Raw genomic sequence first — 24,635 nt, 5'->3', positions numbered from 1 at the left:
GTTTACCAGATTTGTCACATGTGCAACCAGAGAAAAAAAAATCCTAGACCATCACAACGCCACACACAGTGATACATACAAAGCTCTCCCTCGCCCTCCATTTGGCAAATCTGACCATAATTATATCCTCCTGATTCCTGCTTACAAGCAAAAACTAAAGCAGGAAGTACCAGTGACTCGCTCAATACAGAAGTGGTCAGATGACGCGAATGCTACACTGCAGGACTGTTTTGCTAGCACAGACTGGAGTATGTTCCAGGATTAATCCGAAGGCATTGAGGAGTACACCACCTCAGTCATTGGCTTCATCAATAAGTGCATCCACGACGTCGTCCCCACAGTGACTGTACATACATATCCCAACCAGAAGCCATGGATTACAGGCAACATCCGCATCGAGCTAAAGGCTAGAGCTGCCGCTTTTAAGGAGCATGTGACTAATCAGGACGCTTATAAGACATCCCGCTATGCTCTCTGACAAACCATCAAACAAGCAAAGCATCGATACAGGATTAAGATTGGAAATCCAGACGCGAGCTGCCCAGTGACGTGAGCCTACCAGACGAGCTAAATGCCTTTTGTGCTAATTTTGAGGCAAGCAACACTGAAGCACGCACGACAGCACCAGCTGTTCTGGATGACTGTGATAATGCTCTCTGTAGCCGATGTGAACGAGACCTTTAAACTGTCAACTTTCACAAAGACATGTACTCAAAGCATGCGAGGACCAACTGTCAAGTGTCTTCACTGACATTTTTACCCTCTACCTGACCGATTCTGTAATACCTGTTTCAAGCAGACCACCATATTCCCTGTGCCCAGGGAAGCGAAGGTAACATGCCGACGTGGCACTCACGTCGGTAGCCATGAAGTGATTAGAAAGGCTGGTCATGGCTCACATCAACAGCATCCTCCCGGACACCGTAGACCCACTCCAATTCGCATACCCCCCCAACAGATACACAGACGACGCAATCTATATCACACTCCACACTGCCCTTTCTCACCTGGACAAAAGGAACACCTATGTGAGAATGCTGTTCATTGACTACAGCTCAGCGTTCAACACAATAGTGCCCATGAAGCTCATCACTAAGCTAAGGACTCTGGGACTAAACACCTCCCTCTGCAACTGGATCCTGGACTTCCTGACGGGCCGCCCCCAGGTGGTAAGAGTAGGCATGCTCATCCTTAACACTGGGGCCCCTCAGGGGTGTGTACTTAGTTCCTTCCTGTATTCCTTGTTCACCCACAACTGTGTGGCCAAACACGATTCCAACACTAGCATTAAGTTTGCTGACAACACAACAGTGGTAGGCCTGATCACAGACATCGATAAGACGGCCAATAGGGAGGAGGTCAGAGAACTGGCAATGTGGTGCCAGGACAACAACCTCTCCCTCAATGTGAGCAAGACAAAGGAGCTGATCATAGACTACAGGAAAAGACGGGCCGAACAGGCCCCCATTAACATCGACAGGGCTGTAGTGGAGCGGGTCGAGAGTTTCAAGTTCCTTGGTGTCCACATCACCAACAAACTATCATGGTCCAAACATACCAAGACAGTCGTGAAGAGGGCACGACAAAAGCCCCCCCCCCCCCCCCCCATGAGGATTAAAAGATTTGGCATGGGTCCCCAGATCCTCAAAAGGTTCTACAGCTGCACCCTCGAGAGCATCCTGACCGGTTGCATCACTGCCTGGTACGGCAACTGTTGAACATTTGTCCGTCAGGTGCTACAGATGGTAGTGCGAATGGCCCAGTACATCAATGGGGCCAAGCGTCCTGCCATCCAGGACCTATACAATAGGCGGTGTCAGAGGAAAGCCCATAAAATTGTCAAAGACTCCAGTCACCCAAGTTATAGACTGTTTTCTCTGCTACCGCAAGGCAAGCGGTACCGGAGAGCCAAGTCTAGGACCAAAAGGCTCCTCAACAGCTTCTACCACCAAGACATAAGACTGCTGAACAATTAATAAAATCGCCACCAGACAATTTACATTTGACCCTCCCTTTTGTACACTGCTGCTACTCGCTGTTTATGTACAAATTACCTCAACTAAGCTGTGCCCCCGCACACTGACTTGGTACCGGTGCCCCCTGTATAAAGCCTCGTTATTCTTATTGTGTAACTTTTTATTACTACTTTTTATTTTATTTTCATTTTATTTATTTCACCTTTACTTAACCAGGTAAGCTAGTTGATAACAAGTTCTCATTTACAACTGCGACCTGGCCAAGATAAAGCAAAGCAGTGCGACACAAACAACAACACAGTGTTACACGTGGAATAAACAAGCGTACAGTCAATAACACAATAGAAAACAAATAAAGTCTATATACAGTGTGTGCAAATGGTGTGAGGAGGTAAGGCAATAAATAGGCCATATTAGCCAAGTAATTACAATTTAGCAAATTAACACTGGAGTGATAGATGGTGATGTGCAAGTAGAAATACTGGTGTGCAAAAGAGCAGAAAAGTAAATACAAACAATATCGGGATGACGTAGGTAGATTGGGTGGGCTATTTACAGATGGGCTATGTACAGCTGCAGCGATCTGTTAACTGCTCAGACAGCTGATGTTTAAAGTTAGTGAGGGAAATATACAGTGCCTTGCGAAAGTATTCGGCCCCCTTGAACTTTGTGACCTTTTGCCACATTTCAGGCTTCAAACATAAAGATATAAAACTGTATTTGTTTGTGAAGAATCAACAACAAGTGGGACACAATCATGAAGTGGAACGACATTTATTGGATATTTCAAACTTTTTTAACAAATCAAAAACTGAAAAATTGGGCGTGCAAAATTATTCAGCCCCCTTAAGTTAATACTTTGTAGCGCCACCTTTTGCTGCGATTACAGCTGTAAGTCGCTTGGGGTATGTCTCTATCAGTTTTGCACATCGAGAGACTGACATTTTTTCCCCATTCCTCCTTGCAAAACAGCTCGAGCTCAGTGAGGTTGGATGGAGAGCATTTGTGAACAGCAGTTTTCAGTTCTTTCCACAGATTCTCGATTGGATTCAGGTCTGGACTTTGACTTGGCCATTCTAACACCTGGATATGTTTATTTTTGAACCATTCCATTGTAGATTTTGCTTTATGTTTTGGATCATTGTCTTGTTGGAAGACAAATCTCCGTCCCAGTCTCAGGTCTTTTGCAGACTCCATCAGGTTTTCTTCCAGAATGGTCCTGTATTTGGCTCCATCCATCTTCCCATCAATTTTAACCATCTTCCCTGTCCCTGCTGAAGAAAAGCAGGCCCAAACCATGATGCTGCCACCACCATGTTTGACAGTGGGGATGGTGTGTTCAGCTGTGTTGCTTTTACGCCAAACATAACGTTTTGCATTGTTGCCAAAAAGTTCAATTTTGGTTTCATCTGACCAGAGCACCTTCTTCCACATGTTTGGTGTGTCTCCCAGGTGGCTTGTGGCAAACTTTAAACGACACTTTTTATGGATATCTTTAAGAAATGGCTTTCTTCTTGCCACTCTTCCATAAAGGCCAGATTTGTGCAATATACGACTGATTGTTGTCCTATGGAGTCTCCCACCTCAGCTGTAGATCTCTGCAGTTCATCCAGAGTGATCATGGGCCTCTTGGCTGCATCTCTGATCAGTCTTCTCCTTGTATGAGCTGAAAGTTTAGAGGGACGGCCAGGTCTTGGTAGATTTGCAGTGGTCTGATACTCCTTCCATTTCAATATTATTGCTTGCAAAGTGCTCCTTGGGATGTTTAAAGCTTGGGAATTTTTTTTGTATCCAAATCCGGCTTTAAACTTCTTCACAACAGTATCTCGGACCTGCCTGGTGTGTTCCTTGTTCATGATGCTCTCTGCGCTTTTAACGGACCTCTGAGACTATCACAGTGCAGGTGCATTTATACAGAGACTTGATTACACACAAGTGGATTGTATTTATCATCATTAGTCATTTAGGTCAACATTGGATCATTCAGAGATCCTCACTGAACTTCTGGATAGAGTTTGCTGCACTGAAAGTAAAGGGGCTGAATAATTTTGCACGCCCAATTTTTCAGTTTTTGATTTGTTAAAAAAGTTTGAAATATCCAATAAATGTCGTTCCACTTCATGATTGTGTCCCACTTGTTGTTGATTCTTCACAAAAAAATACAGTTTTATATCTTTATGTTTGAAGCCTGAAATGTGGCAAAAGGTTGCAAAGTTCAAGGGGGCCGAATACTTTCGCAAGGCACTGTAAGTCTCCAGCTTCAGCAATTTCTGCAATTCGTTCCAGTCATTGGTAGCAGAGAATTGGAAGGAAAGGTGGTCAAAGGAGGTGTTGGCTTTGGGGATGACCAGTGAGATATACCTGCTGGAGTGCGTGCTACGGGTGGGTGTTGTTATCGTGACCAGTGAGTATAGTATAGACTTATAGATGACCCTCCCTGTTGTACACTGCTGTGGCTCTGGCGACGAATATGTAGTGAGGGCCAGTCGACTAGAGTATACAGGTCGCAGTGGTGGGTGGTATGAGGGGCTTTGGTGACAAAACGGATGGCACTGTGATAGTCTACTTAACTTTTCTTGAACTGCACTGCTGGTTAGGGGCTTGTAAGTAAGCATTTCAAGGTAAAGTCTACACTTGTTGTATTCGGCGCATGTGACAAATAAAGTTTGATTTGATTTGCTAGCACCCAGGCTTGTTCCATATGGCACCCCATTCCCTATATAGTGCACTACTTTTGACCTGGACCCATAAGGCTCTGGTCAAAAGTAGTACACTATGTAGGGAATAGGGTGCCATTTGGGACGCAGACCAGACTCCCACACCTGAGAGCTTTATATCACGCAATGATCAGGAATAGGGATGCTTTAACCTGCTAGCCAATGAGCAGCATTCCAAATCTGTACCCTTCTCCCCCCAGCCAATGCTTAAACCCATCATTTGCTTTTAAACCCATAATGGACAGTGTGCAAGTGCACACCTCTGGACAAGGGTGCAGAATGGGGATGAACAACAAACTAGAGAGTGGGGAGCTTAATAGGAGAACTGTTGCCTGTGATATGTGCTATGGACTGTGCAACAATGGGTTGAATGAAGATCTAAGGATGAGACACGCACACACACTAGGGTTCGGAAAGGTTGAGACACACTGTGAGGTTCTGTAAGGAGGAAAGACACACACACGCACACACCGCCTGGGCTGTGATCAGGAGTTACAGTATGTCTCGGTCTTAATCAGAGCCAGGTGAAACTTCTTCCTTCCTTTTCCCTCATTTCCTTGGTGACTTTACTGATCTGGCAGCAGTGGATAACTGCAAGCAGCATTTCCACCATTTGTGTGTGTGCCTGCGCTGTGTGTGTGCCTGCGCTGTGTGTGCAAGTGATCCCACCAAAGTACTTTCAGTTGATTCCTGTCACATGATATCAAAATCAGTGAGAATGGAAGGATGGAGGAGCCCATGTTATGCGATCCCTCCTTGTATCTCCGAATAAAATGGCAAACAAGTACATACTACTGACAAAGCATTAACATCTGTACATCTTTACGCAGGGCAATGGTATAATGACACATTAGTAATAGTTCAGTCACAGCTGAGCTCTGCCTTCTGATAACTGTATATATCAAGAGCAGGAGTGCTGATTTAGGATCAGTTTTGCCTTTTAGATCACAATAAATAAGATCACATGGAGAGCAGGAAATACCTGATCCTAGATCAGCACTCCATACGACTGTTCCACTACATTTTTGCTGATAGACCAAAAAAGAGCAAAGAGGAGGCTAATGCTTCATGGCCCCATGCATGGGAATGAACTGTAGTATGTTGTGTATAATCAGGAAAATGGGAGGTTGGGTTACATAGGCAGATACAAAGGCACACACAGACAGGGATACACGCAAGGGTGCGCACTGGAACGCATGCCCACACACACAATGTATGACTGAACACACACACACACACACACACACTCACTTACTCTGTCGGATGGTGTGGAAGGTCCACTGGTCATTTCTGAAGAAGGGGTGTCTCTTGATCTCCTCCACGCCGTTCCTCCCCAGGCGCACCTCCCTGTACATAGCCAATGGGACGGCGCGGTCAAAGAGTTGTCAGTCACTCAAACGTGCAACTCAACCGCAACCTGAACACAATGCAAAGCACCACTTTCCTCCACACAGCTGGAGTTACTGCTAGCCCTCAAGGCACTGACTGACCAGGCTAGACAGCCTCATGACCACTGCAGCACTCAGTAGAACCAGAGTCTAACTGCAGCCAGTAGGAGTAGTGATACTGAGAGAAGATAGGTCCAGAAAGTTGCTGATATGGAGATAGATAAAGCCACACAGGAGCACAATCAGGTAATGAGGCAATAGGGTAGTGAGGCAATTGGGCCAGACAAGTCAACAACACTACTGCCTCTCTCTTCCTCTCACCATCCCTACCGCTCTCCCTGCCACAGGGTGCAGGGCCGGAGGGGTGCGGCAGTTTGGACTGCCACGTGTGGGACATTCCAGCCTCAGCCATGAGGAAGGGATGGAGCAAGGGAAGAAGGGAGGGGTGTGTTTCTGTCCCACTAGAAAACATGAGAGACCATGGAAAAAAAACACAGCTTGTCCCTCAGAGAGAGAGACAAAACAGGGAGATGGGGAGGGACTGGATTAAGTCATGGATGAATGAGTGGGCGAGAGTGAGTGAGTTGGTGAGTGAGTCAGTACACAACGTGTTGAGCGTGAATAAATGAGTGCATGAGACAGTGTGTAGGGAGTGTGTGTGAATGACAGTGGAGTAAGTGAGAGAAAAAAATCAACAGAGGGGAGGGGAGTAGAAAGCAGATGTTGCAGGGCAGCAGAAAGGGCCTGTTGTTGACGTGGCCCCCGGGGGGAGGGCTGCTAATGTCAACAGGAAGTGGGCTTCACCTGGGGGCTGACTGGTGGGACTGGCCTGGGTCATTACACTTCAATGCTCTTAGTTGTTTGCGGAAATCGACCCACTATGCTGTCTACCTTCAACTAATTTGTCACCAGGCAGGCGTGATGTCACCAGGCAGACCAAAACTCCCTCTCACCAAAACGGGTGGTCTTTTCAAAGAGCTCTTACACTAAAAGGCATTAACATCATCAAATGAACCTCATAGTGCGTAAATATATACACTGAACAGAAATATAAATGCAACATGAAACAATTTATTTTTATTTTACAGAGTTACAGTTCATGTAAGGAAATCAGTCAATTGAAATAAATAAATTAGGCCCTAACCTATGGATTTCACATGACTGGGAATACAGATATGCTTCTGTTGGTCACAGATACCTTAAAAGAAAGGTAGGGGCATGGATCATAAAACTAGTCAGTATTTGGTGTGACCACCATTGCAGCGCAACACATCTCCTTCGCATAGAGTTGATCAGGCTGTTGATTGTGGCCTGTTTGAATGTTGTCTCACTCTTCAATGGCTGTGCGAAGTTGCTGGCGGGAACTGGAACACGCTGTCGTACACATCGATTCAGAGCATCCCAAACATGTTCAATGGGTGACATGTCTGGTGAGTATGCAGGCCATGGAAGAACTGGCACATTTTCAGTTTTCAGGAATTGTGTACAGATCCTTGCGACATGGGGCTGTGCATTATCATGTTGAAACATGAGGTGATGGCGGCGGATGAATGGCATGCCAATGGGTCTCAGGATCTTGTCACGGTATCTCTGTGCATTCAAATTGCCATCGATAAAATATAATTGTGTTTGTTGTCCGCCGAACTGCAGTCAGGTCAAGACCCTGGTGAGGATGATGAGCACGCAGTGAGCTTCCCTATGACGGTTTCTGACAGGTTTGTGCAAAAATTCTTCGGTTCTGCAAACAAACAGTTTCATCAACTGTCCGAATAGCTGGTCTCAGATATGTGAAGAAGCCGGATGTGGAGGTCCTGGGCTGTCATGGTTATCCGTGGTTGTGTGGCTGGTTGGACGTACTGCCAAATTCTCTAAAACGACGTTGGAGGTGGCTTATGGTAGAGAAAGCAACATTAAATTCTCTGGCAACAACTCTGGAGGACATTCCTACAGTCAGCATGCCAATTGCACGCTCCCTCAAACCCAGAGATATCTGTGGCATTGTGTTGTGACAAAACTGTGCATTTTAGTGGCCTTTTATTGTCCCCAGCACAAGGTGCAACTGTAATGGTCATGCTGATTAATCCGCCTTTTGATATGCTACATCTTTCAGGTGGATGGATCATCTTAAAAAAGGAGAAATGCTCAGTAACAGGGATGTAATCAAATTTGTGCACAAAATTTGAGACAAATAAGCTTTGTGTGCGTATAGAACATTTCTGGGCACTTTTATTTTAGGTCATGAAACACGGGACCAACACTTTACATATTGCGTTTCTATTTTTGTTCAGTATATAAAACACAGGAAAATCTAGCTTTTGTTTGCACTCTGCCTTTAAAGGGCAGTAACATAGCCTCCACGGGAAAGTGTGAAAAGTGAGGGGTCACACTTTGAAGGAGCCGAGGGATCCCAGAGGTCATTGGCTTGTGTTTCGTAGGTCAGAGGTCACACATATACCTGTCAGACAGGAAGGCACAGATGAGGTCCTTGGCATCGTTGGACATCTGCACATCGTCTGGGAAGTTAAGGTTATTCTTGTGATCCATGATCTTCCCGTACGTTCCTACTAGTGACTCGGCATAAAATGGGGTGTCACCTAAAAAGAGAGGTGAAATTTAAGTAACGATGATTGAGTTTTAATTTACGCATTACAGGGGGAGGTTAAGCTGGTTTCTATACACACTAATAGCTTAGTAGTGTGACTAACTGGGTTCAAACCTGTGTCTAGCCCACTGAGCTAAAGCCAAGTCTTGAGGTCTCTGGAAAGGTTACTTATCACCCAAGCGTGGTTAACCAAATCATGTTCGATATTGTATCTTAACGTCAATCCAAATCAAATTACAAAACTAAGCTTATTACATTTTTAAAGCAAATGGTCTGCATGATTCAGACCCTCAACCCCTTTCTGATTCAGGATCAGTGAATGGGGGCAGAGAAAAACTCACTCACCGACCAGCATCTCAAAGATGAAGACCCCCACAGACCACCAGTCACACTCGCGGCCATAGTAGCCGTCGCCCCCCTGAGAATTGAGCACCTCGGGGGAGATGTAGTCCGGAGTCCCCACCGCCGTGTCACAGTGGACCATGCCCATCTGGAATCAGATAGACGGACAAAGATGCAGGCGGGGAGGCAGACAGGCAGGTGGGGAGCCAGGCAGACAGACAGAGACGGAGACCTAGTTAAAGTAGGTAACCTTAAGTGAAAGATATTGGGACAATGTCCCTAACACAGATTAGAGTTAGAATTCTTAATTTATACTTTAGGTAGAACTTTGAGGGATGGGCCTGGAGAAATGCATAGAAAGAGCTATAGATGCAAGGACTGACCATCCATGTTTTGAGGATATACAGTATTTGTTTACATTCATACTGTCTACAAACAAGCTTATATTTGGGGTTCTGATGAGGTACAATTGTCACGCCCTGATCTCTTTCACCTGTCTTTGTGATTGTCTCCACCCACCTCCAGGTGTCACCCTTTTCCCCCAATTAGTCCCTGGGTATTTATTCCGATGTTCCCTGTTTGTCTGTTGCCAGTTCGTCTTGTCAAGTGAAAAAAAAATCTCCTGCTTTTCTTATCTCTCTTTTGCTAGTTCTCCCGGTTTTGACCCTTGTCTGCCTTGACTCTGAACCCGCCTGCCTGACCATACTGCCTGCCCTGACCTCAAGCCTGCCTGCCCCTCTGTACCTCCTGGAATCTGACCTTGTTTATGTTGTTTTTGCATGTCCATAACCATTCTCTTGCCTGCCCCTTGGATTATAATAAATATCAGAGACTCGAACCATCTGCCTCCTGTGTCTGCATCTGGGTCTCACCCTGTGCCCTTATAACAATAGTTGAACTAAGCTCATGAGGCATTTATATGTTATATTCTTCAAGAATCAATGGGTATACAGTACCAGTCAAAAGTTTGGACACACTTACTCATTCAAGGGTTTTTCTTTATTTTTACTATTCTCTCCATTGTAGAATAATAGTGAAGACATCAAAACTATGAAATAACACATATGGAATCATGTAGCAGGCAAAAAAGTGTTAAACAAATACAAATGTATTTTTGATTCTTCATAATAGCCACCCTGCCTTGATGACAACTTTGCATATTCTTGGCATTCTCTCAACCAGCTTCATGAGGGAATGATTTTCCAACAGTCTTGAAGGTGTTTCCACATATGCTGAGCACTTGTTGGCTGCTTTTGAACTCATCCCAAACCATATAAATTGGGATGAGGTCGGGTGATTGTAGATGCCAGGGTTACATAGGCAATGCCAGGGTTACACAGCAAAACACTTCTTCTTATTGGTTTCCTTTAGTAGTGGTATCTTTGCAGCAATTCGACCATGACGGCCTGATTCAGTCTCCTCTGAACAGTTGATGTTGAGATGTGTCTGTTACTTGAACTCATTTATTTGGGCTGCAATCTGAGGATGGTAACTCTCAAATGAACTTATCCTCTGCAGCAGAGGTAACTGTGGGTCTTCCTTTCCTGTGGTGATCCTCATGAGAGTCAGTTTCATCATAGCGCTTGATGGTTTGAAGAAACTTCCAAAGTTCTTGAAATGTTCCGTATTGACCTAACTTTCATGTCTTAAAGTAATGACGCACTGTCATTTCTCTTTGCTTATTTGAGCTGTTCTTGCCATAACATGGACTTGGTCTTTTACCAAATAGGGCTATTTCCGCATACCACCGCTACCTTGTCACAACACAACTGATTGGCTCGAACGCATTAAGAAGGAAAGAAATTCCACAAATGAACTTTTATAAGGCACACCTGTTAATTGAAATGCATTCCAGGTGACTACCTCATGAAGCTGGTTGAGGGAATGCCAAGAGCGTAAAAAGCTGTCATCAAGGCAAAGAGTAGCTACTTTGAAGAATCTAAAATGTATTTTCCTTTGTTTAAGTACATGATTCCATGTTATTTCATAGTGTTGATGTCTTCACTAGTATTCTACAATGTAGAAAATAGTAAAAAATAAAGAAAAACCCTTGAATGAGTAGGTGTGTCCAATCTCTTGACTGGTACTGTATATCTCTAATTTATAACTCCAAAAATGGAAAAAGGATTCTAGATGGTAGATAATGATGTAATCACCAATTGTTAAAGAACAGGAGTCCAAGCAGTCTTATCTGTTTTCTCTGGCCTACTTGGAGTACAAATTGAGAGCGTACATAATTAAAAAAAATCTGAATGAAAATGATTCAGATGTTGGGGAAGAATTGAATCATGACATTTCTGATGATTATTCCTCTGATTCTGAGCCTCTGCCTGAAACCTACCCCTCCGAGGCCTAAGTGCAGAAAAGCCAGAACGGTGCGCACTGAGTAGTTGCCCGAGACACCAACAAATTAAACAGTGAGGCAGGAGAGAACAAGCCAGTTACAATGCTATGGGCCGATTCTCAGCACAAAATGCCATCACTGAGAGAGCAGACTACATCTCAAGTAAAAAACAACATCAGCAACGCACTTTCGTTTTTCGCTGTTTCATTGTTAATGTGACGTGACATGGACGGCCTGACAATTGACTATTTTTGACTGCTGTCATATCACCACAAATTCATAATGACATTATTACTTTTGTGCAGATTTTCATTATTCATCAGGCACACTTTGCGCACGTTTTTTTCATAATTTGACTGCGCAACTTGCTGACCGTGCATTTTGGTGGTTGAATATTATATATATATTTTATGTCATAAAAAGACGCCGTTACCAAATCAAACTTTATTTGTCACATGCGCCGAATTCAACAGCTGTAGACCTTACAGTGAAATGCTTAATTACAAGCCCCTAACCAACAATGCAGTTTAAATAAACATTTTACATTTCAAAAATTAAAGAGCAGCAGTAAAATAACAATAGCGAGACAATATACAGGGGGTAGCGGTACAGAGTCAATGTGCGGGGCACCGGTTAGTCGAGGTAATTGAGGTAATATGTACATGGAGTTATTAAAGTGACTATGCATAGATGATAACAACAGAGAGTAGCAGCGGTGTAAAAGAGAGAGGGGGGGGGGGGGGGGGGGGGGGGGCAATGCAAATAATCTGGGTAGCCATTTGATTAGCTGTTCAGGAGTCTTATGGCTTGGTGGAAGAAGCTGTTTAGAAGCATCTTGGACATAGACTTGGTGCTCCGGTACTGCTTGCCGTGCAGTAGCAGAAAAAACAGTCTATGACTACGGTGGCTGGAGTTTTTAGTTCAATTTTTAGGGCCTTCCTCTGACACCGCCTGGTATAGAGGCCCTGGATGGCAGGAAGCTTTGCCCCAGTGATGTACTAAGCCGAATGCACCGAGCAGTAGCCATATCAGGCAGTGATGCAACCAGTCAGGATGCTCTCGATAGTGCAGCTGTAGAACCTTTTGAGGATCTGAAGACTCATGCCAAATCTTTCCAGTCTCCTGAGGGGGGATAGTTTAGCTCGTCTGGTAGGCTCATGTCACTGGGCAGCTCTCGGCTGTGCTTCCCTTTGTAGTCTGTAATGGTTTGCAAGCCCTGCCACATCCGACGAGCGTCAGAGCCGGTGTATTAGTCCTGTAGTTCGATCTTAGTAATGTATTGACGCTTTGCCTGTTTGATGGTTCGTCGGAGGGCATAGCGGGATTTCTTATAACCGCATTACAACATATGCTTTCTGTTTCATAGTTGTAACAAAGGAACTCCAGGAATAAAATTAATTGAACACTTGATTTTTTTGTTTTTACATATAGCCTACAGTAACATAAACTAATGAAAATGCTATTGTGTTATTTAAAAATATATATTTTTTATGTTACCTAAGAACTTGATAAATACAACCAAAGATGTACTTTTGCAATAGCATACATTAAATGTATTAATTACACTGTTAGAATGTTACAGTCAGACTGCTCATTAGTTTGAAAGGGGGGGGGGGGGGGGGTCCCTTGAGGGCCAGCGGTTCTAGTGTTAAGCCTAGTCCTGAACTAAAAAGCACCTTTGGTGATTCTCCATTGAGCATGCTTTTTAGTCCAAACCCTTAATGCCCAGTCTAGGCCATAGACCAGTGTTTCCCAATCCTGGTCCTGGGGATCCAAAGGGGTGCACATTTTTGTTTTTGCACTAGCACTAACATACCTGATTCAAATTAAAGTTTGATGATGACTTGATTTGTTGAGTCAAGTGTGTAAGTGCTAGGGCAAAAACAAAAGCACTTCCCTAGCACTTCCCAGTGCTTCTCAACCCTGGTCCTGGGGAGCCAAAAGGGGTGCACATTTTTGCTTTATTCTCCAATCTCCACCACCAAAACTCACCGAGTCCATCTTCATGCAGGTGCCGAAGTCAGCCAGCTTGAGGTGGCCATTTTGGTCCAGCAGTATGTTGTCTGGTTTCACGTCACGGTGGATGAAACCCATAGAGTGTATGGTATCTAGAGCCAGCACCACCTCGGCAGTGTAGAATCGGGCCCACTTCTCTGGCATGTCATAGTTCATGGTCAAGGTGACCAGGTCTCCACCGGGCATATACTCCATAACCATGTAAAGGTGGCGGTCATCTTGGAAAGCACAGCACAGCTGAAAAACATGCGGATAGGATAGTAAACTCAGCAAAAAAGAAACGTCCTCTTACTGTCAACTGTGTTCATTTTCAGCAAACTTATTATGTGTAAATATTTGTATGAATATAAGATTCAACAACTGAGACAAACTGAACAAGTTCCACAGACATGTGACTAACAGAAATGTAATAATGAACAAAGGAGGGGGGGGGGGGTTAAAATCAAAAGTAACAGTCAGTATCTGGTGTGGCCACCAGCTGCATTAAGTACTGCAGTGCATCGCCTCCTCATGGTCTGCACCAGATTTGCCAGTTCTTGTTGTCAGATGTTACCCCACTCTTCCACCAAGGCACCTGCAAGTTCCCGGACATCTCTGGGGGGAATGGCCCTAGCCCTCACCCTCCGATAAACGCGAATCCGACCATCATCCCTGGTGAGACAAAACCGCGTCTCGTCAGTGAAGAGCACATTTCTTTTGCCAGTCCTGTCTGGACCAGCGACGCTGGTTTGTGTCCATAGGCGACGTTGTTGCCGGTGATGTCTGGTGAGGACCTGCCTAACAACAGGCCTACAAGCCCTCAGTCCAGCCTCTTGCGGACAGTCTGAGCACTGATGGAGGGATTGTGCGTTCCTGGTGTAACTCGGGCAGTTGCTGTTGCCATCCTGTACCTGTCCCACAGGTGTGATGTTCGGATGTACCGATCCTGTGCAGGTGTTGTTACACGTGGTCTGCCACTGTGAGGACGATCGGCTGTCCGTCCTGCCTCCCTGTAGCGCTGTCTTAGGCGTCTCACAGTACGGACATTGCAATTTATTGCCCTGGCCACATCTGCAGTCCTCATGCCTCCTTGCAGCATCCCTAAGGCACCTTCACGCAGATGAGCAGGGACCCTGGGCATCTTTCTTTTGGTGTTTTCAGAGTCAGTAGAAAGGCCTCTTTAGTGTCCTAAGTTTTCATAACAGGTGCATGTTCATTAATTGTTTATGGTTCATTGAACAAGCATGGGAAACAATGTTTAAACCCTTTACAATGAAGATCTGTGAAGTTATTTGGATTTTTACGAATTATCTTTGGGTCCTGAGTTTATATCACAACAATGATTGATTCACATTAAGAGAAAGTGAGAGGAGTGTGTGTGTGTGTGTGTGTGTGTGTGTGTGTGTGTATCCTGTATAAAATAAATAGAAATACTGAGCAACATTTATTGGGAAATTATATTACTTTATACTAATACCATTGTTCAGAGAGAAAAAAAAGAACTAAAAAAGAACTTTTAAAAATGTTGTGCACCCTCTCCTTATGAGGATAACATCACTAGCAAATTTCTATAATGTTTTATTAGATTGAAGAAGACATGGGGAGGGATCTTAGACCATTACTCCATACAACATTTGTACATATCCCTGATATCCTTCGACCTCTTAAAAAAAAAAAAAAAAATTGTATTGGTTTTCAATGTGGATCTGTCCGGAGACCAGTGCAAAATGTTGATCATAATCGAAGTAAGCATACGCCGAATAAAACACCTGGATTTCTGAGTAATCTTTCAAATGATTAGGACATGTAAACAGCTTAAATCAGCTGTGTATTTTATCTGCACACGTGCCAACACCGGTTATCGCAAGCCTCCTCCTATTATGTGCAAGTAAAGTACGCATCTTTTATAAATAGTTTTCACATACAAACCTTCTATGTCCAATCTCAGAATCAAATAAGTCTTAGCAAAAACAACATGGTTATTGTGGTGCAACATTTATTTTGGCGATTTTCAGTATTAATCAAAGTGGTGTGTGTCCATGTAAACAGGATTATTAGGGAAATCGTTCTTCTTGCAAAGCATTATTGTGCTCATGTAGCCGTGCTCACTGTGTGATACACCTGGGTCCTCTACCAGGCAAGTTTACCACTGTTGCAGTGGTTTTAAACCTCTTAATTGTTGCCGTAATATTGGTAAATGGTATATTTGTTTTTTTCAGTCGATTTTTCTACCCATTGCCTGATTTATGAAAGTCAACAAACAGTTGTCTCTTTTCATTTGTGATTTCTTTGCCTGGTGATGGATAACAAAAGGACTTTACATGCTTGTTAAGTCATTCTTATACCCCAGTGCAACAGGAAGCCATGGAAGTAGGGCTGCACAAGTAATTGAATTCACATCGAAATCGCAATATTGACGTGTGTAATACCCATATCGCAAGAGATCCATATCGCATGCAATATTTTGAAACGCCACTCAGCTGCGTGTAATGCCCATTATTAAAGTTCACTCTGTTTATAGTCTCTCTTCTTCTCTCCTCTTGTGGCTGCTTCCAACACACACCAAGCCCCACCCCTGTCAACTAAGCAGTGCAGTTCCTCCTCAGCTAGATTCACTGGAAGTTTTCATGCTGTAATGTTAGGTTAAATGCAGTAAACAGATTGTTACAAACAAGAACGATGCCGATTTACACTTAGCTTCTTAATATACATAATTATGTTTCTATGATTCCAACAGTTCACCCAAGTGTGTTGATCTATATCTCAAGTCAAATCACAATCGCGATATTTGGTATGAAAATCACAATTCTATTTTTGGCTCATATCATGCAGCCCTACATGGAAGGCCACAATAGTTCCTTAACCCTTTATACTTGTGGAAAAAGGCCTATATGGATACAGACAAATTGAAATGTTTATAACAGAAGAAATATGAAAAAAGCATATGCATGACTATGGTAGCAATTGAAAGATAACACTATGGCGATTATGGGGATAGCTCGGTATTTGTAGTATATATCAAGGGTGCCAATCATTTTGGAGATGACTGTAGGTCTGTGTGTGAACTGTAGATGCGTGAAGGTGTGCACATGTTTGCCTATGTGTGCGTGTGTGTGTGACTCTGTCTCCCTTTCACCTGGATGACCCAGGGGCTGTTGGAGAAAGCCATGATGTCTCTCTCCTCCCAGAAGAAGGCAGAGTCCGAGCGCTTGATCATCTCAAACTTGCTCAGCTTTTTCATGGCGTACACCTTCTGAGACGCCTTGTGACGGACCTGGAGGGGCGAGTTACATGATGAGTTATGACACACACAAACACGTCACTCCATCAACCCTGTGTCAGCTATAGGACGATTTTAACCCAAATTTCACCATCACTGTAAAGCCCTAGCTATTTTGTTGCTTTCTGAAGATCATCATTTATTTCATGCGATTAGTGATTTATTTACGTCTGACATATTGGCAACAAAACAGCAAGACAGAATTATTTGTTTCTTTGGGAATATATATAAAGTGATCTGTGCATTTTGAAGAACAGCATAAACACCTATTTCACTTGTGCATGTAAAAACAGAATCACCATTGCTGCACATGCTGCCACTGTTTTGATTACCAAATGTTCTATTTTTAGAACGAGCAGTGCGCAGCCAGCTCACGAGTGCATCAGTGACACAAGAACAGGGAAAATGCAACTGTGAACAAAAAATAATTTGAACTGTGAAAATCATGTGATGATTTTCAATCATTACTGCAGTAATATATTTTTGAAAACAGTGAAATGTACATGAATTACGAATTAACCCCACTTATGAACATTTTAAACATAACCCTTGAATTATGTAATATAAACACTACCATTAAAAAGTTTGGGGTCACTTAGAAATGTCCTTGTTTTTTAAAGAAAAGCCATTTTTTTTGTCCATTAAAATAACATCAAATTGATCAGAAATACAGTGTAGACATTGTTAATGTTGTAAATGGCTGTTGTAGCTGGAAACGGCTGATTTTTTTTATGTAATATCTACATAGGCAACCATATCAGCAACCATCACGCCTGTGTTCCAATTGCACATTGTGTTAGCTAATCCAAGTTTATCATTTTAAAAGGCTAATTGATCATTAGAAAACCCTTTTGCAATTATGTTAGCACAGCTGAAAAGTGCTGTACTGATTAAAGAAGCAATAAAACTGGCATTCTTTAGACTAGTTGAGTATCTGGAGCATCAGCATTTGTTCGTTCGATTACAGGCTCAAAATGACCAGAAACAAATACTTTTCATCTGAAACTCGTCAGTCTATTCTTGTTCTGAGAAATTAAGGCTATTCCATGTGAGAAATTGCCAAGAAACTGGAGATTCCGTACAATGCTGTGTACTACTCCCTTCACAGAACAGCGCAAACTGTCTCTAACCAGAATAGAAAGAGGAGTGGGAGGTTTGTCTAGTTTGAGAAACAGATGCCTCACAAGTCCTCAATTGGCAGCTTCATTAAATAGAACCCGCAAAACACAGGCAAACTCCTAGAGGAAAACCTGGTTGTCTGCTTTCCACCAGACACTGGAAGATTAATTCATCTTTCAGCAGGACAATAACCTAAAACACAAGGCCACATCTACACTAGAGTTGCTTACCAAAAAGACAGTGAATGTTCCTGAGCGGGCCAAGTTACAGTTTTGACTTAAATCTGCTTGAAAATCTATGGCAAGATTGAAATGGTTGTCTAGCAATGATCACCAACCAATTTTACAGAGCTTGAAGAATTTTGAAAATAATAATATTGTATAAATCCAGGTGTGCAAAGTTCTTAGAGACTTACCCAGAAAGACACAGCTGTTGTCGCTGCCAAAGTATGTATTTAGTCAGGGTGTGAATAGTTATGTACATGAGATATTTCTGTATTTAGTTTTCAGGAAATTTGCTAACAAAAAATTAAAACATGTTTTCACTTTGTCATTATGGGGTGAGAAAATATTAGGTGAGAAAATAATATATTTAATCCATTTTTAATTCAGGCTATAAAAAAAAATAAAAAATGACAAATAAGTCAAAGGGAATGAATACTTTCTGAAGGCACTGCAATTGCTGGAATGACACAATGTCACTTTGACCGTGACAAAAAGTGCCATTGAAGACCCTTGATAACATAACGTCCTGCAACCAACACGACAAAACACAGAAAACCACCATAATAGGAGACATACCCACAGAAGGACATGTGCGCACATGAATGTGGTGTATCACACACAGACCACCAAGCCCCCTCCTCTTCACACAACACTTCAAAACACAAACACAGAATGAATATCTCTCAGACATACACACACACACACACTCCGGACTGGTCTCGATTACAAGGCACACAGAAGAAGCAAAACACACAGAGGAAAGCCAGATGCACACAGCTAGAGTACATACAGTACATTATAGACAGGCAGAGGTAGACACATGCAAGCACTCACACAGAAGCAGAAATATAAATGATTTTAATCTGTTTGTACAGTATTTTCGGAAAGTATTCAGACCCCTTGACATTTTCCACATTTTGTTACGTTACAGCCTTATTCTAAAATATATATAATTTTAAAAATCATCCTCAGCAATCTACATACAATACCCCATAATGACAAAGAGGAAACAGGTTTTTAGAAATATTTGCAAATGTATTTAAAATAAGAAACAGAAATACCATATTGACAGTGGTGTAAAGTACCTAAGTAAAAATACTTTAAAGTACTACTTAAGTAGTTTTTGTTTACGTATATATGTACTTTACAATTTATATTTTTGCCAACTTTTACTACTACATTCCTAAAGAAAATAATGTATTTTTTCTCCATACATTTTCCTTGACAACCAAAAGTAGTTACATTTTGACAGGAAAAGGATCCAATTCACACTTATTAAGAGAACATCCCTGGTCATCCCTACAACCTCTGATCTGGCGGACTCACTAAACACAAATGCTTCATTTGTAAATTATGTCTGAGTGTTGGAGAGTTCCCCTGGCTATCCAGCATTAAAAATAACAAGAAAATGGTGCAGTCTGGTTTGCATATTATAAGGAATTTGAAATGATTTATACTTCTACTTTTGATACTTAAGTACATTTTAGCAATTCCATATCCTTTTGATACTTAAGTATATTTAAAAACAAATACTTTTAGACTTTTACTCAAGGAGTATTTTACTGGGTGACTAACTTTTACTTGAGTCATTTTCTATTAAGGTATCTTTGCTTTTACTCAAGTATGACAATTGAGTACTCTTTCCACCACTGCTTATTTACATAAGTATTCAGACCCTTTGCTATGAGACTCGAAAATGACCTCAGGTGCATCCTGTTTCCATTGACCATCCTTGAGATGTTTCTACAACTTCATTGGAGTCCACCTCTGGTAAATGCAATTGATTGGACATGATTTGGAAAGGCACACACCTGTCTATATATAAGGTCCCACAATTGACAGTGTATGTCAGAGCAAAAACCAAGTCATGAGGTTGAAGGAATTGTCTGTGGAGCTCGGAGTCAGGATTGTGTCGATGCACAGATCTGGGGAAGGGTACCAAAACATTTCTGCAGCATAGAAGGTCCCCAAAGAACACAGTGTCCTCCATCAATCTTTAATGGAAGAAGTTTGGAACCACAAAGACTCTTCCTCGAGCTGGCTGCCCAGCCACACTGAGCAATTGGAGGAGAAGGGCATTGGTCAGGGAGGTGACCAAGAACCTGATGGTCACTCTGACAGAGCTCCAGAGTTCCTCTGTGGAGATGGGAGAACCTTCCAGAAGGACAACCATCTCTGCAGCACTCCACCAATCAGGCCGTTATGGTAGAGTGGCCAGATGTAAGCCTAAAGAACACATATACCATGAGAAACAAGATTCTCTGGTCTGATGAAACTAAGATTGAACTCTTTGGCCTGAATGCCAAGTGTCATATCTGGAGGAAACCTGGCATCATCCCTACGGTGAAGCATGGTGGTGGCAGCATCATGCTGTGGGGATGTTTTTCAGCGGCAGGTAATGGGAGACCAGTCAGGATCGAGGCCAAGATAAACAGCACATAGTACAGGTGAAATCCTGACCACTCTGGAGTAGGTTCTAAGACTGGGGCGAAGGTTCACCTTCCAACAGGACAACGACCCTAAGAACACAGCCAAGACATTGCAGCAGGGACAAATCTCTGAATGTCCTTGAGTGGCCCAGCCAGACCCTGCACTTGAACCTGATCGAACGTCTCTGGAGAGACCTGAAAATAGCTGTGCAGCAACGCTCCCCAGCCAACTTGACAGAGCTCGAGTGCAAATGCAGAGAAGAATGGGAAAAACTCCCCAAGTAGAGTTGTGCCAAGCTTGTAGCGTCATACCCAAGAAGACACAAGGCTGTAATTGCTGCCAAAGGTGCTTTAAAAGTACTTAGTAAAGGGTCTGAATACTTACGGAAATGTGATATTTCATTTTTTCATTTTTAATAAATTAGCAAACATTTCTGAAAACCTGTTTTGCTTTGCCATTAGGAGGTATTGTGTGTTGATTGATGAGGGGGAAAAAAAACAGATGTATCTTTGCCGCGTGCACACACTGAGGGAGTTCCTCACCAGTTGCACCTCTCCATAGGCTCCTCTGCCGATCATCTTCACCCTGTCAAAGTCATCCAGCTTTACCTGCAGGTCACGCATCTTAACCATGGACTTCTCATCTGCAGGACAGACACAGACGTCAGAGGTCACACGGGATACTATAGCAAAAACAGAGGTCAATTGCATAAGGTTGTGTTCTAAGGCAAAGGCAGGTCAAAGGAGATGATTGTAGACTACAGGAAAAAGAGGACTGAGCACGTCCCCATTCTCATCGACAGGGCTGCAGTGGAGCAGGTTGAGAGTTTCAAGTTCCTTGGTGTCCACATCACCAACAAACTAACATGGTCCAGGCATACCATGACAGTCGTGAAGTGGGCACAACAAAACCTATTTCCCCTCAGGAGACTGAAAAGATTTGGCATGGGTCCTCAGATCCTCAAAAGGTTCTATAGCTGCACCATCGAGAGCTGGTTGCATCACTGCCTGGTATGGCAACTGCTCGGCCTCCGACCACAAGGTACTAGAGAAGGTAGTGTGAACGGCCCAGTACATCACTGGGGCAAAGCTTCCTGCCATCCAGGAGCTCTATACCAGGTGGTGTCAGAGGAAGGCCCTAAAAATTGTCATACTCCAGCCACCCTAGTCATAGACTGTTCTCTCTGCTACCACACGGCAGGCGCTACCGGATCGCCAAGTTTAGGTCCAATAGACTTCTAAACAGCTTCTACCTCCAAGCCATAAGACTGCTGAATATCTAGTCAAATGGTTACGCAGACTACTTGCATTGCACCCCGCCCCCTCCCTCTCCACACCACTGCCACTCTTTGTTGACATCTATGCATAGTCACTTTAATTAACTCTACCTACACGTACATACTACCTCAACTAACCGGTGCCCCAGCACACTGACTCTGTACCGGCACCCCTTGTATATATTGTTATTTTTTTTACTGCTGCTCTTTAATTACATGTTACCTTTATCTCTTATTCTTATCCGCATTTTTTTTAAATTGCACTGTCGGTTAAGGGCTCGTAAGTAAGTATTTCACTGTAAGGTCTACACCTGTCATTGGAAGGTGAAACTTCGCCCTAGTCTGAGATCCTGAGCACTCTGGAGCAGGTTTTCATCAAGGATCTCTCTGTACTTAGCTCCGGTCATCTTTCCCTCGATCCTGACTAGTCTCGCTGCTGCTGAAAAACATTCTCAAAGCAATGATGCTGCCACCACCACGATTCACCGTAGGGTTGGTGCAATGTTTCCTCCATACTTGACGCTTGGCATTCAGGTCAAAGAGTTCAATCTTGGTTTCATCAGACCAGAGAATCTTGTTTTTCATGGTCTGAGAGTATTTAGGTGCCTTTTGGCAAACTCCAAGCAAGCTGTCATGTGCCTTTTACTGAAGAGTAGCTTCCATCTGGCCACTCTACCATAACGGCCTGAATGGTGGAGTGCTGCAGAGATGGTTGTGGAAAAATCTCCCATCTCCACAGAGGAACTCTGAAGCTATGTCAGAGTGACCAATGGGTTCTTGGTCACCTCCCTGACCAAGGGCCTTCTCCCCTGATTTTTAAATAATTTTTAGAATAAAGTTGTAACGTAACAAAATGTGAAAAAAGTAAAGGGGTCTGAATACTTTCTGAAGGCACTGTACATGTCGAGGTAAGATCATAGAGATGTACAGAGATCGCAACTTTGCATCTGTGCCATTATGTTGTCTGTTACAACATGGTCAGCACCATTGAGGCTATCTGCATTTTAAGTTGTAAATTTAAAAAAAATTGTCAAACTGCCCGCCACCTGCAGTCCTAGAGTCTTGAACAAAATATTGTGTGTCATTAATTTATTGCGACCACTAGATGGCGGCCATCTAGCTTAAAGCCATTAGCTTTAAGCCACACTAGGCAAACCAATTTGAAGAAGACAATGCTATCTGATTGCTCCCAACCCATTGGAATCCCAACCCAGTTGACTACTTTGAAATGGAGGAAGCCCTTAATGGCAATGTTCATGCAAAAACAGGTTATTTCAAAGTAATGATCTCTATACTGTACATCTCCATAGGTAAGATACAGATAAGGTCAGTAACACTTTAAATTAACTTGCTCTTATACCAGCGTTGTATTACTACAGTAATATGCAGACCACAATTATCACGTTGCGTGCGCGTGTAGCCAGGCGCTAAAATAGAACTTGGTTCTATTAGTGACACATGACGTGCTGCAAGTCCCACCTCTCCCATCTCCTCATTGGTTTTTAGGAGCGTATACCCACGGGCCATCTCCTCATTGGTTTTTAGGAGCGTATACCCACGGGCCCTCTCCTCATTGGTTTTTAGGAGCGTATACCCACGGGCCATCTCCTCATTGGTTTTCAGTAGCATATACCCACGGGCCATCTCCTCATTGGTTTTTAGGAGCATATACCCACGGGCCATCTCCTCATTGGTTTTCAGTAGCATATACCCACGGGCCATCTCCTCATTGGTTTTTAGGAGCGTATACCCACATGGGTTATTGAAAGAAACTGAGGTCCACACTCCAGTCCAGTTTGTAGTGATAATGCACCTTAACGTTGGTTGTCAACCGCCATATAAAGTCCAAAGAAGAAGACGCCTGAAGGAGGAGAGATTACTAGAAACAAACTTGGTTTACCCTTTTATCTGTGGATGAATTGTCAGAGTAGAGGACCTTGTGCATTTCAGGTAAAATAACAACCCAATATTCATATCCCAGGACAAATTAGCTAGCAACAGCAAACTAGCTAGCTAAATTGTCATAAATGTTTCATGGTTTTCGACCTGATAACTCAACCGGCATGTCTTGATCGCGTCTGGTGGGAGTGGACATTATCAACAGGTCTGGTCAGCATGTAAGGGTGATATTATATGGTACTGGTTTCATAATGCTTATTATTGAGAGCGGACCAAGTAATTGCGCGTCACTCTAAAGCGGGAAGGTGGAAAAAAACAAGTCAGGAGTAGGTTTTCTTGATTGAACACAGTTCTCTATTGAGGGCATTTGGTCAACACAAACACTCCAACATAATCAATGAAAATCTCCCAAGGAAAAACATACATCTTCTTCTCCAGATGAAACAGGAACACAATACGATTATCTTTAAACTACAACAAAAGTCACGGGATTGTCACCGTCTTAGTGGTTCTTCATGGACAGCTCCTCTGTCTCGGTGGCCATCTCCCAGAGATTTATTTAGCAAAGGTGAAAACTCATAATCACTCCCAACAGACACAAGTAAAAACGAATTACATAAATGTTGCATTTGCCGAGGCTACACCTAAACAGAGATCTGACATGCTGTATGGGATGAAAACGAGATGATTTTTCAGTCTGATCAAGTGTAGGCTACTAATAAGAGCAGCTGCATACAGCCTATGCACCCTGCCAATCTGGTCAGAGTAAACAAATTGGTAACGTTATGTATTTATAGTCCGGGATTCATTCAGGAACGTTTTTTGGGCTACTTTAATGTGTCAAATGGATGAAATGTGCAGTCGGTGTTTGACTTTGTGATTTCTGAGATGTCTGAGTTCATCTTTATGGAGAAACTTGTTGCCCAAACTTACGATGGCACGATGGCGCAGCTGTAATGGAATGTATCTGCTATTTGTATTCACAGCTAAGTCCTCTCCTGTTCCCTGATTAAGAGGTGATGACCACTCCACTACCATTGTAA

The 24,635-nt window shown here is 43.1% G+C and overlaps 1 protein-coding gene across 3 annotated transcripts in view; it reads right to left on the bottom strand.

The window, feature by feature from the left end:
- Positions 1–24,635, bottom strand: part of LOC110522004 (rho-associated protein kinase 2) — a 95,108-nt gene that overhangs the window by 48,954 nt on the left and 21,519 nt on the right. For all 3 annotated transcript variants that reach the window (XM_036975533.2, XM_090232309.1, XM_090232310.1), the window contains 6 exons: positions 20,960–21,060; positions 16,501–16,638; positions 13,362–13,622; positions 9,029–9,173; positions 8,537–8,675; positions 5,949–6,040 (listed from right to left, as the gene is read on the bottom strand). In XM_036975533.2, coding sequence (XP_036831428.2) covers positions 5,949–6,040; positions 8,537–8,675; positions 9,029–9,173; positions 13,362–13,622; positions 16,501–16,638; positions 20,960–21,060 — 876 coding nt within the window. The remainder of the gene's footprint in view (positions 1–5,948; positions 6,041–8,536; positions 8,676–9,028; positions 9,174–13,361; positions 13,623–16,500; positions 16,639–20,959; positions 21,061–24,635) is intronic.

The sequence above is a fragment of the Oncorhynchus mykiss genome, chromosome 4 (assembly GCF_057628025.1).
Source record: "Oncorhynchus mykiss isolate SJ-2025 chromosome 4, ASM5762802v1, whole genome shotgun sequence".
Lineage (NCBI taxonomy): Eukaryota > Metazoa > Chordata > Actinopteri > Salmoniformes > Salmonidae > Oncorhynchus > Oncorhynchus mykiss.
This window is presented reverse-complemented; position numbering and strand designations above follow the sequence as displayed.